We start from the raw sequence: 12,193 nt of genomic DNA, 5'->3' as shown, positions 1-12,193 counted from the left end.
CATGGCCACACATAGGACGCATACTGGGAGTGCCCATGATGTATTCGCCATTGTTACCCCTAACATACCACCCTAGCATGCCACTGCTGCAGGAAGACATTTTTCGTAATTTTAAGCGTAAGACCAACATTCATAATTGGGGGTATTTGTATCATGAAGGCAGATTTTGTACTATCGATCACATATTTCCACCAGAACAGAGGACACCTCTTGATGCTTTTCTGTACATTAGGTTGCGACAGGGAATACAATTGTTAACTCGGGAGTGTCCAGAGGAGCCACAAGCACTGCCCCCCTGCAGTTCATACTGGAGAAGGCTACAGCCAAAATACTGGTCTCCCTGATATATAAATCAGTACACCAGCAGAGAGAGCATCCAGACACACTGTCGCGTAAGCGATGGGGGAGGAGTTGGGGACTGACCTGACGGATGACCAATGAGAGACTTGTTGCTTGCAGACAGAACGAGTATCAGCGAGTAGTAGACTCCGGATTATGCATTAAAAGTTTTTACATAGGCTATATTACACCTCTGCTAAAATGGGCAGGTATAAGCTTAGGGAAGATGATAGAAGTGATAGATGTCATACTGAGGGGGCAGATTTTTTGCACCTGGTGTGGGACTGTCCGGAAGTCAAGGATTACTGGATCCATGTGTTTCGAGCTCTGCAAATGATGATTGATACTCCTGTGGAACCGGATCCTCTGTTGGCCTTGCTAGGGTATGTTAAACCACTACGTGCAGAACACCGTAAATTTGTTGCTACAGCGCTTCTAATGGCCAAGAGGAGGGTCACCAGTTGGTGGGGTAGAGGGCGGGCACCTAAATTCAAGACATGGCTAGAAGACCTGATAAAATGTCAAGAGAAGCTTGCTACATAAGCAGAATTATTGCCTGTGTCCTCCAGACCCAACGATATATGGGCCCCATTGACATGTTATTTGATTAAGCATCCGAGGGATGAGATTTAACACCTTTCTAAATCTTGCATAGTAGAAGACACAAAGCAGAGACATGATTGTACTGAGTTGTATGTGTGAGATGTGGTCTGTACGATAACAAGTGTGCAGATTAATTGGTGACCATACGGCTGCTTGGGATATATTAAACATAATGCGAGAACTGGGGTATGGGGAACAATGCCTGTGTTGGGCGAGTGGTTGTAGGGATGTGCGTGCCGGGCAGGGGGAGTAGTCCTGACACCCCAGATGATATGATATTGCTTTAGTGATGATGTTCAAAAAGTGGCTTACCAACGTGTATTTTTTGAACTGTGTGTACTGTTGTGATGAACCTGAACACTATTCAAATTGGATAAATGTTGTGATTGTAGTTTTTGTAACTTAAAATCAATAAACAGAAAATAAAAAAAAGGAAAGAGAGGGAGAGAGCGAGGGAGAGAGACGGAGGGAGACTGCACAGCCAGGGCAAGGTCTTGCAGAGCACCTCGCACCAAATGCAAACGTGTGTGTGTATAGCCATCCGTACACCATGAGCCCAAGCCTGTGTCCCAATAGCAGCCACAAAGCCACATCACATTCGGAAACCGCAAGTAGTAGTCAGACAAACCTCTGGGATGAAAGCTCCATTGTCCCAATGCAGAAGGCGGGAGAACACCTGCACTTCTGACCTTTGTCCAGAACGTGCCTGGAACACCCTTAGATGCCGTGGCAGATGTGGACAACTTCAACACCACGCACAGCGCAAAACAACTATCCAACTCATACACACCCCACACACAGAAGTCCCTGCTGGAGGTACCCCTGCATGGGATGGCCTTGACTCACTCGAAAACAGCAAACCATGTTGCCCAACATTGCACATACATACGAACCATTGCTCAGAGCCGTGGCATTTCCTCCACACAACTGCCACAGCACAGAAGAGTGCGGGTTCCATGAGATGCTCCAATGCAATGGCAGGCCATACCAGGCACATGCACAACCCCCGTCACATGGAACACTACCGTGCACGCATGCTGCATTTACTGCCGCAGTGTCACTGGCAGTGCTGCGGATCAGTTACCGGCTCAGCTTTCGCATTGCCTACATCACCTGTGTCCAGCCCTGGTTTCGCTGCCAAACATGCACATTCGAGTGTCCCATGGAAGTCTTCCTCTCCAACACAACTATAGATGAATTGAACTATGGCTTGAGAGCGTGTCCCCTGTTGCAACACGAACAGGAGTGTAACTGATACAGCCGAGCATGGGATGCCTTGACATCCTGTGTACATATTGGCAGTTGTGCATGGGAGATTGCACAATTCCTTGTGTGCAGTGACTACATAGAGGCGCTACCCTATTGGGCTGTATTGTGGATTGGTGAAACGGCATGGGCTAGGCACACCTGCCCGGACCAGTTATTGTATTGGCTCACCCTGATGTTCCTTGAACATGACAACAACGTACTATTGAAAAACATTGCATATGAAGCTGCGCGGGCATTCATGGACGTGTAACTACATCCCTGCAGCCACATTCGACTGTTACCCACAACACAGGTCCCAACGACATGTTGCTACTTGGAGGTTGCTTACATGTCCCACCACAACAGAGGACACGTCTGCCATCGTCCCATCCCTGGATGCATGTGCATGTAACAACGTGTGTGTACACACACCTGTGCAAGGTGAGATAGGTCCATAGTCGTAGCAACACAGGTTCGTTTGGCAGCGTTTCAAATTTGCACATACTGCTGGGGGACAACATACACAGAACTCTGGCACGACATGTGAACACGTCGGACCCTTTCACCTGAGCACTGTCAGCACAGCAGACAAAATGCGCACCCCGGTGGCAGAGCACCCTGCTGATCCCATGGGCAGTGAGTCATGTCCCCTCACACGGGGCAATGGACTGAAGCCAAGCAACACATGACTCATCCAGCATGGCAAGGGGGGCTGGGAGCATTACCATCGGTGATGATTATCATCCATTTTTGCAACTAAAATGTCTGAACCTCGACATGTACCCATGCTGCGTGCAAGTATCTTAAGCATGTCCCTGCCCGTTGTGGCCATTGCCTCATCCGTACTGACACGCACATACGAATAATGTCCAGGTCACCCCACTGTTGTCTAACTGTCTTGTGTGTTGATTTGATTGTCCACTTGTGTGCAACAATGAGCATTGTCCCTGCAGAGGGAGGAACTGACTGACGCATGGGCAATGGTGGTATGTCCCTTTTGCAAGTTCAACCTCCGTGAGCGAGACATTGTCATGGGATAGGTGCTGGCCGGCATGTGCACTTACGTTGTAGTGTAGTTCCTATATTCCCAATAGGCTCTACGCTTTGAAATAATCTATTCTATAGATTAGACGTAGGACTGAGGTCGACTAGGTCTCTATCGAATATATTAGAATTAATTGTGAGTGCCAGCTAGCTCAGAGGTCAATAGAAACTTTCTCGAATGAACAAGAAGGGATTAGTTTCTGACAATTGCATAAACATGACAACTTTTTTTTACCAAGAATAAGAAATGTATCTCTAGAACCAATAGATAGATATTTCACTCAGTCAATCATGCAAGCTTCGTTTCACCAGAGGTGCAGAGAAATAGAGAGATGGGCGTTTTCAATAAAAGTATTTATTGAACAGTCTTCTTTCTCATGCAGAGGAAATGAACTGCTACTATTGTATTACTGGTTGCAAAGTACAATGCGTACAGTACGAAGAGTATTATAAAATAATACTGTAAAAGCATGATATGGTTTTTAAGCCATATAAAATAACATAAAATACATACATTAATAAATAAATACTAAAAGTACTCAACTGGTGCTTCTAAAATATGCCTATCCCGGTGTACCTAACCTATGTCTAGTACAAGGGAAGAAGTAAGTGAGGTGTAGCTTAGTTTCAGTATTCTTTTGCCAAGAACCTATCCAAGAATGCTCTAAGGGTCTAATCAGCTCCGTACCTTGGTTTAGAATGAAGGAGGTCTGGTATCTCTCTCTCTCAGGACTCGATTTGCCAACAACCCGCAAGGGTAGCTTGGAAACACTGGAGCTAGATTTCTCGGCAAGAGAAAAGACAGCGTCTCTCTCAGTGCGTTTGCTGGAGGGTCGGCTTCCTTCGGCACTTGCTTAGGCTGTAGGTAGATAGTCGAACTGCTCCAAACCACTGTGCAAGTGTGGGCATATTTATAATTGAAGGTGCCGAGTTTGATGTAAGGTTGGACATAATAACATCATCAAAGACTCAGTTCTTTGAAAACTCCATGAGTTCTTGGTTAAATCAATATTCAAGCAAGGGGAAGTCCCTGACTGCTGAAGGTGGGTTTTTCCAAGAAATCGTTGTGGATCTTCGGAACTAGTGGAAGTAGCCTTGCCATATTTGGACTGCATAGGCTAAGTCTAAATAGGGTTATGATCTTTATGCCTATATAAGGATAGAGTGATATATACCTATATATGGGCATGAATTGGGAAAATTACACTAGGGTCCTAAATTCATATACAACAACGTGACTACAACAATGTGAGTATGGTGTGCAACCTCTGACCATGTGGAGCACTGTTATACATCATAAAGGAATGTGGCCACACAGAAGTGTGTTAGTGGGTTTACAACATGCAGTTCTGTTGTCACATGTGATGTAGGGCAGCACTCCTGGGCTGCTACAAATGTGGTCACTCCTACCAACAGCCCCATTCAACACATGGACATGGGGCTATATTGTGGGGGGCCGTGAGATTATTGTTGATATGCAATGGGGACACAGCTAGTTCTCACCTTCAAAGTCATCTAATTACGCATGTGTTTTTCAGGTATACACATGCGAATAGACGTAAGTTACCATGGTGTACCTTCATGTGCAATCATTGTCCCTACATCCAGCCATACTTACATACGTGAGAAAACATAGTAATGACACATCTGTGTGATTCAGAATGTTTTATTCACATTAGGTGATTGATGGAGCTGGTGCTATACATGGCCATCCAAGCCCACATCACATGGAAGCCCAGTGGTGGGCCAAACACTTGCCTTTGGGGATTGAGCAGCGATTAGGAAGTGGATTCCGCAGCAGGATTGCTGTGAAATTGATCTGCAGTGAAGAAATGGCTGTCCGTGTCAGGGTCCGGGGGAATGTCGCAGAGTATTCCGGGGGTCAGTAGGAGGTGTTTCCCAGGGCATGCTGCATAGGTCATCACCAGGCAAGGACAGGGCACATGGGGGTGATGAATGCTACTGCCACCTCCTCACACCGTAATTCCCCTCCCCTTCTTACTCCCCTGATACGGGTTCTGTGTCCGGTGTGTCCAGTGTGTGTGATGGGGTGATGGCTGCATCACTGTGTGCCACTGACACAACAGACTGTGAAGGTGATGGGGCAGCATCACTGTGTGCCACAGACACATCAGGGCTCGGAGCTGTGTGTGTTGAAGTTCCCGCTGCAGTCATCTGGAAACGGCTCAGTGCCAGCAATGGCAATATGAAGTACTGCAAAGCATTGAGGTTCCCAGTTGCTCCTCGCTGGTGTACAGCTGTGGCAGACAGACTTCCAGCCTGCCTCTGCTCCATGGTCTCTAGTGACCTCCGCCTCTGTGTCAACTCTGTGCTCTGATCACTGGTGTCTGTCTGACCACACATCTCTTGTATTATGCTCATTGCCCCAGCGAGGTCAGCCAAGGTCTATGCTGGAGAATGGTGCATACAGGTGGTGTCCGATAGGGACTGTACGTGGTCCCTGATGTGACTTAGACACCCACGTATGCCATGAGTTCAAAGCCCAACCGCAGCTGGTCAGCCAACTTCACCTGGCAACGCCACACGTTGTTGGACCTCCATGAATTGGTCAGGGGTACTGGGAGACAGCCGTGGAGGTGTGTGTTTCCTGCATTGTGGTCTGTGCAGGTGGTGGGCTCACCTCAGGGCAGCTGGCTATCTGTGATCCCTTGGAGAGTGTTGGTGCAGATGACCAGGGTGTCCTCTTCATCGTCACTGAAGATGTGTCTGGTCTGCTCTGCAGGAGGTGTTATTTCTCCCTCTGCAATGTGAAAGGGGCAATGCAGGGTTACAGTGTTGTACATGTATGTTGGAGATTTGCTGATGTATACGTTCTGACTGTTGCCAATGTACATTGTGGCTGTGTTGGTGTAGCTGGCTAGTTGATGGCAGTCAGTGTGTGTTCGGTCGACTACATGACGGATGAGTGGTAGTACCCGTGCTTTATCATCACACAGTGTCAGGCAATGCCAGATATGAGTGGACAGTAACTACACACTTACAGGACCTGTTGTTAATCATGTACTATGGTGCTGGTGTAGCACTTTGTACCTCATTGTCGTCATTGCTGTTTTTCTGTGATTGCTATGTGTGTGCTGCATTGTGATGTTGGTGGTCTGGAGGGGGCCCCTTTGTGCACATTGTTGACTGGGGCCTACTTGGCATTTCTATGTGGGCTGCAGTATGTCAAGTCTCTCAGTGACTGTTCCACGATCATTGTGGGAGTGCAGTGTGCTACATGTATTTGTGCATGCGTGCCATTGTGTCCATCTCCACCTGTCCCCCCGTCGTTGGTCGTTGCTCACGCTGTTGCCATTGAGTCAGGTCGTATGGTGCTGTGTCCAGGCCCCCAATTACTCCCACCATCTCCCCACTGCTGACTGTGTCCACCATTTCCTCCAGCTCATCAGTCACCTCCTGTGTCACAGGACTCTCACCTCCAGTCGCCCTGGCTGCCTTCCTGTTGGCGGGGAGCTTCTCCTTAGTTTGGCTGAGCACTTCATGCCAGCGCCTCTTGACCTCCTCCAGTGTCCTCCTTGCCGCTCCGACTACATTGATGTTGTTGAAGATGGCCTGCCTTATTTGCATTAGGGTTGACAGTGCCGCAGTGGAGGTGCCGAACAGTTGTTGGTAGTGTCCTATGACCTCTGTGACGATGGTCCGGTCTTCGTGCGGACTGTACCCCGTCTTCCTCATTGGGGCTTGTGGGATTCGGCTTGTCCTCTGCACCCGGTGCATCAATGGAGATACGCAGTTTGAATTTTATGTGTTTTTTTTTCACTCTTTCTTTTATAGTACGTTTTCCCGCCTGACGAGTGGGATTAGCACTTAGGCCTGTGGCTGGTTCTCTCTGATTTTTGTACCGCAATCGGCCTCATCGCATGTTTTTTTGTATTCGCGTTTCGCATTTTTGACGCGTTATCTGATGACTGTCGCATGCTACCGCCTTATTGTGAATTTCACGTTGCCACGGGGTTATTTTACCGCGATAGGTATCGATGTTGAAAGTTGGTTACGCTACTTTTGCGGTAGTTAACACACGTTCTTGTGAATATACCTCACAGAGTGTTGCCATATACCTCTATGACATCTTTCCTACAATAAATTGCCCTTCACTTAGTGAACTCTTTACTGATTGGCCTTTGTTCTCTGACAAAGAGTGCAGATCTCCCAAAAGCAAGATGATTGCTTAGCCATAAATCGTGGTGTCCCTCTCCTCAGTTCCTCTCCCACCCTACGTTATTTTTTAAGGAATTAGGGCTAACTTGTTGGACAACATTCTTATTTATTTGGCGGAGCCCTGCTGCTTTCCTTGATCACAGCAATTGCACTAACAGTGGTGATAGGATCTAAAACTGACAAGGCATTGCACCTATAGAAAGTAAGCTGATCACACCTATTTACCAAAGCCAATCAATGCTCTCGAAAACATGCTGCAGGCACAAGGTTCACTTGTATTGCCACTGTCATCAAGTGCCACAGCACCTAATGCGCTCCTACATATTCAATCATCAGAGCAAGAGCCGCAAAGAAGCCTGGCGAGGAAGTGGCAATTGCAGGAGATGCTAGATAATGTTGCACCTTAGAAATAAAAGACATCTGAAAAAAGGACAGCTATTAATTGCTCTACTTCTGGGTAATATTTTGTTGGAGTCTTGTTATAAACATCTTTAGAGCAGATTTGGTTCTTATGAGTGGTCTCCCATGGATTGTTCTTTGATGTGGAACTGAAAGTAAAGAGTTGTATGTTTAGAGAATTTTGGCATCTGATCCTTGTAGTGTGCAGCAACGAAATCTGGGTACCATAAGATTGATAAAAAAGTATTAATATTATTATTAATATGTTAGTCTAAACGTGTAAAACTCATAATGGGTAGGCCTACACGGCCACTGTCTTTATTTCAGCAAACCCGCAGTATCACAATACAAAAAATTATGGAACTAGATGTACAAACATTAATAATACCGATTATCAAACTGCGATATTTTTGCGAATCGCTATTTGTTAAATGCTATTACTAATGTATTAAATTTAAACCTGTCCCTGATTTCCAAATTAGCGATTCCAAGTGGGTGGCAAATAGCCTTTTTGATATTGATAAGGTAGGTCGCAATTTGTGACCCACTAGAATGCGTTGCCATCACAAGGATGGTGGTCTGCTGGGGTTAGCAGACCACCAACTGTGAGCGATGCTTGTGCCATGGTTATCAAGACAGTTACTTTTTATGTTTCTAGGTGTTGGCAAATTATCAATGTTTAATCTCAATTGACCATTATGTGCATTTCAAAGCATTCTTTGAGATTTTCAATCAGGATGTTTTAATCCCAGTCTAAATGTGTGGCACTGCTACTGAACATACATCAGAGGGAGGCTCATATATCAGAGGGAGGCTTAAACATTGTTATTTAGATATAAGCCACTAGGGAGACAAATGAAGTGTCCTTTATTTTGTATCTATAATAGGACTGACTGGGATTCTCCTGCTGGTCGTCCTGGCTTTCATGTACGTCTTTGCTTCCCATCACTTCCGACGCATAAGCTTCCGCGGCTTCTGGATCACACACCATTTCTACGTGTTGCTCTACATGTTGGTGAGTTGGTCCCTCAGAAAGTTTATTCGCAGTGACAAACAGCCTGATTCATCAAGCTGATTTGCGCTCGCAAAGGGCCAGATTCTGAGAATTCCTTAAATGTAATTCCTCGCAAAATAGCGAAATCGCTATTACCGATTTTTGCATTTGGGATGATGAATCCCAAATGCAAAAATCGCACTCGCAAAGGCCCAGATTCTCAGGATCTGGCTCTTTGCGAGCGCAAATCAGCTGTTACAGCCTGATTCATCAACAACCCGTTTTGGGAGTCTATAATAGCGATTCATAAGGAATCCCTATTACAGGCTCGCAAAACGGGATTCATGTAGGAATCGCAAAAAAATATGCGATTCCTACATATTCCTTATTTGCGATTAGCAAATTGCTAATCGCAAATAAGGAATAACTCCCCATTCATTCCTATAGGCCAAAAGGCCCATAGGAATGAATGGGGAGTATTCCTTATTTGCGATTAGCAATTTGCTAATCGCAAATAAGATATCGATTTAAAGGGTGCCTGGGGTGTCCAAAGGACACCCTGTAGCACCCCTTAAATGCAAATTTAAACAGGTTTGTGCACACACATGTCCAAAGGACATGTGTGTGTGCAACATGCAACTTAGAAAAATGCTTTTACCACGAGGTTTGACCTAGCGGTAAATAGCGGGTCGAAATTGCGAATTCGTTATTTAAAAATGGATGATGAATTGCATTTAAGGAATCTCAAATAGTGATTCCTTAAATGTAATCCCTCGCAAAATAGCAAAATCGCTATTACCGATTTTTGCATTTGGGATGATGAATCCCAAATGCAAAAATCGCACTCGCAAAGGGCCAGATTCTCAGAATCTGTCCCTTTGCGAGCGCAAATCAACTTGATGAATCAGGCTGAAAGTCTCTAATGTGATTCCATGTTGATTCCAGGTGCATAAGGAATAGGGATGTCAGGTGGGAGATATAATAGAAACAAGGCAATTAAACTAAAAAGATGGGTGTGTTTGGCGCAACCTGAAACAAATGCTAAAATGACTTATCCAAGATGTAAAGTAACCTGTTGCATTATGGGTTATGTTTTATTATGCATTGCTAATGGTGAATAGATCATCACCAATTATAAAAGTATCTCAAATTTCAACGATACAAAAAAAAAACAGGATTAGCCATGCAGCTTGTTTTAAATTACTTAGCATGTACACCATGCTTTAAATTATAATGGTGGTATGGTATTTCTGATTGTCTCCCAAGAAGACACTTTTCTATCTACTCACAGGCACAGTCTTTTTTTTTCTTCTTCCAGATCATGGTTCATGGTAGCTTTGCTTTGCTCCAGAAGCCCCAGTTTTACGTCTATTTTGCTGTCCCTGCGCTCATCTACGTGGGGGACAATCTGATCAGTCTCAGCAGGAAAAAGAAAGAAATCAGTGTGATCAGGGCAGAGCTCCTCCCTTCAGGTATGGCCGAAACAACTTAAACTCAACATAGGCTCTATAATTTACTCTCTTACAGCAGCACAAAGAAAGGTGGAAGGGCTATGCCATGGTGGGGATGCAAGTTTTGTGAGAAAATGTGTGGTATAATGAAGGAGATGTATCCTGGTGGACGGAGGTGACATGTAGTAGAGGTGTGGGAGATAAAGGGCCAGCACAACATTAAGGAAATTCCAGGTGGTGGCTTCAACAGCTACACTTTAGGGGTACCACACAGAGCATCTAATGGGAGGGCTTTTATCAGGGATTGTGATGCATTTGCATTTCTCACAATGTGGCAATTCACAGAGAAAAAGGAATAGGCTGCTTGTGTTCAACTGTTGTACAGACTGAGCTGAGCACACAGCCGAAGTCGTTGTTTAAGGAAATTGATTAAAAGGAGGGCTAGGTGGTGGGAGCTCGCAATAATGTCTAATAGTCTTAATTTCATGCAAGAATCAATTACCTTCTAGTTCATTGTGAGAATCAGGGAGGATCTCAAGACTGATACAGCTACTTATGAAGCTCTGCTTGGCATTGGGTACAGTGTGATGAAACGTTTTTAACATCTTTCATTGAAATGGATAGTCTGGGCTAGCAGATGAACACATCATTGATTTTATTTAACACCTAGAATGACAACACCTAAAATGTGTCTGTGTCTGTGTGTGCAAGTATAAATATGTACATGTGCACATATATATACATTTTTGTGTGTATATGTTAGAGTATGTCCTCTCTGCTGGGTCATTACCAAACGTTTTGCCTTCACCCTTTGTATTCTGAACCCGTTGTTCTTGGATATTTGGACTCAGAATTAAATGCGACAATGTGCCAACTGCTTAAGTAGCCCCTTAAAGCTGTCTCAGACCTGCCTTTGCAAACTGGGTGTGCAGCTGTAAACTGCTGTTTCGACCTGGCAAAATAACCCTTTTTCCAGTGCTAAATATTCCTTTTGAATACATAAGGGTCCCCCCAAGGGTAGGCCCTAAATAGCCCATAGGGCAGGTTGCAGTATATTTAAAAAGTTGGACATGTAACTTTAACTTGTACATGTCTTGGTAGTAAAAAATGCCTAAATTCATTTTTCATAATTTCAAGGCTTGCCTCTCCCATTGGATAACTAATGGGTTACCTTATTACATTTAGTGAGAGATTATGTTCAACTGCGAGGAGGTAGGAAAGTCGAGCTTCTGGACAAAACAAGCGGGGGACCGGCTGATGAGGACAAGGTTGTCTGCATAAAGGAGGTTTGAGAGCGTGATATTGCCCAGCCGTGGTGCGCGAGATTTAGCTGTCTCCAGCTCACCAGGGAGATCTGCGAGGAAGAGATTAAACAACATAGGGGATAGGACGCGGCTTTGTTTCAATCCTTTGCTGGTCCTGATTTGTCTTGAGAGGTGCATGCCGGGTCCCAGTTTGATCCTGGCCCAAGTGTTAGTGTATAGCTTTACCAGCAGCTGTAGGAGTGGGCCTGGAATTCCCCATCCGTCCAGCTTCCGCCAGAGTTTATGCCGGTCTACATGGTCAAATGCTGCGCTGTAGTCGATGAAGGACAAAAAAAGAGAGCTCTTGGTGGCTTTTGCTGCGTCTGACAAAAGGGTTAGCGCCATGATGTTTGTCGTGGTGCCCTGGCCGCTGCGGAATCCGGTTTGGGTTGCTGGGATGACGTTCTTTGCAGTTGCCCAAGATGTTAGATCCTCCAGGATGAGGCCCGCATAATACTTTGCCTCGGTATCGATTAGGGCTATGAGGCGATAGCTACTTGGGTCATTCCTGGCACCCTTTTTATAGATCGGGCTTATTATCGAGCCTCTCCAGGATGTTGGTATTTTTGCTGATTCCCTTATTTCGTGAAATACTAGTGCCAAGATGTTACTCCAAAAGACAGCATCATGTT

The 12,193-nt window shown here is 45.3% G+C and overlaps 1 protein-coding gene across 4 annotated transcripts in view; it reads left to right on the top strand.

The window, feature by feature from the left end:
- The window catches only part of LOC147728937 (dual oxidase 1-like), a 992,769-nt gene that overhangs the window by 915,363 nt on the left and 65,213 nt on the right, over positions 1–12,193 (top strand). For all 4 annotated transcript variants that reach the window (XM_086959175.1, XM_086959177.1, XM_086959176.1 and 1 more), the window contains 2 exons: positions 8,700–8,827; positions 10,125–10,278. In XM_086959175.1, coding sequence (XP_086815301.1) covers positions 8,700–8,827; positions 10,125–10,278 — 282 coding nt within the window. The remainder of the gene's footprint in view (positions 1–8,699; positions 8,828–10,124; positions 10,279–12,193) is intronic.

This window comes from Lissotriton vulgaris, chromosome 2_2, assembly GCF_964263255.1.
Source record: "Lissotriton vulgaris chromosome 2_2, aLisVul1.2, whole genome shotgun sequence".
In the NCBI taxonomy this organism is placed as follows: domain Eukaryota; kingdom Metazoa; phylum Chordata; class Amphibia; order Caudata; family Salamandridae; genus Lissotriton; species Lissotriton vulgaris.
The sequence above is the reverse complement of the archived record's forward strand: the minus strand, read 5'-3'. Positions and strand labels throughout refer to the sequence as shown.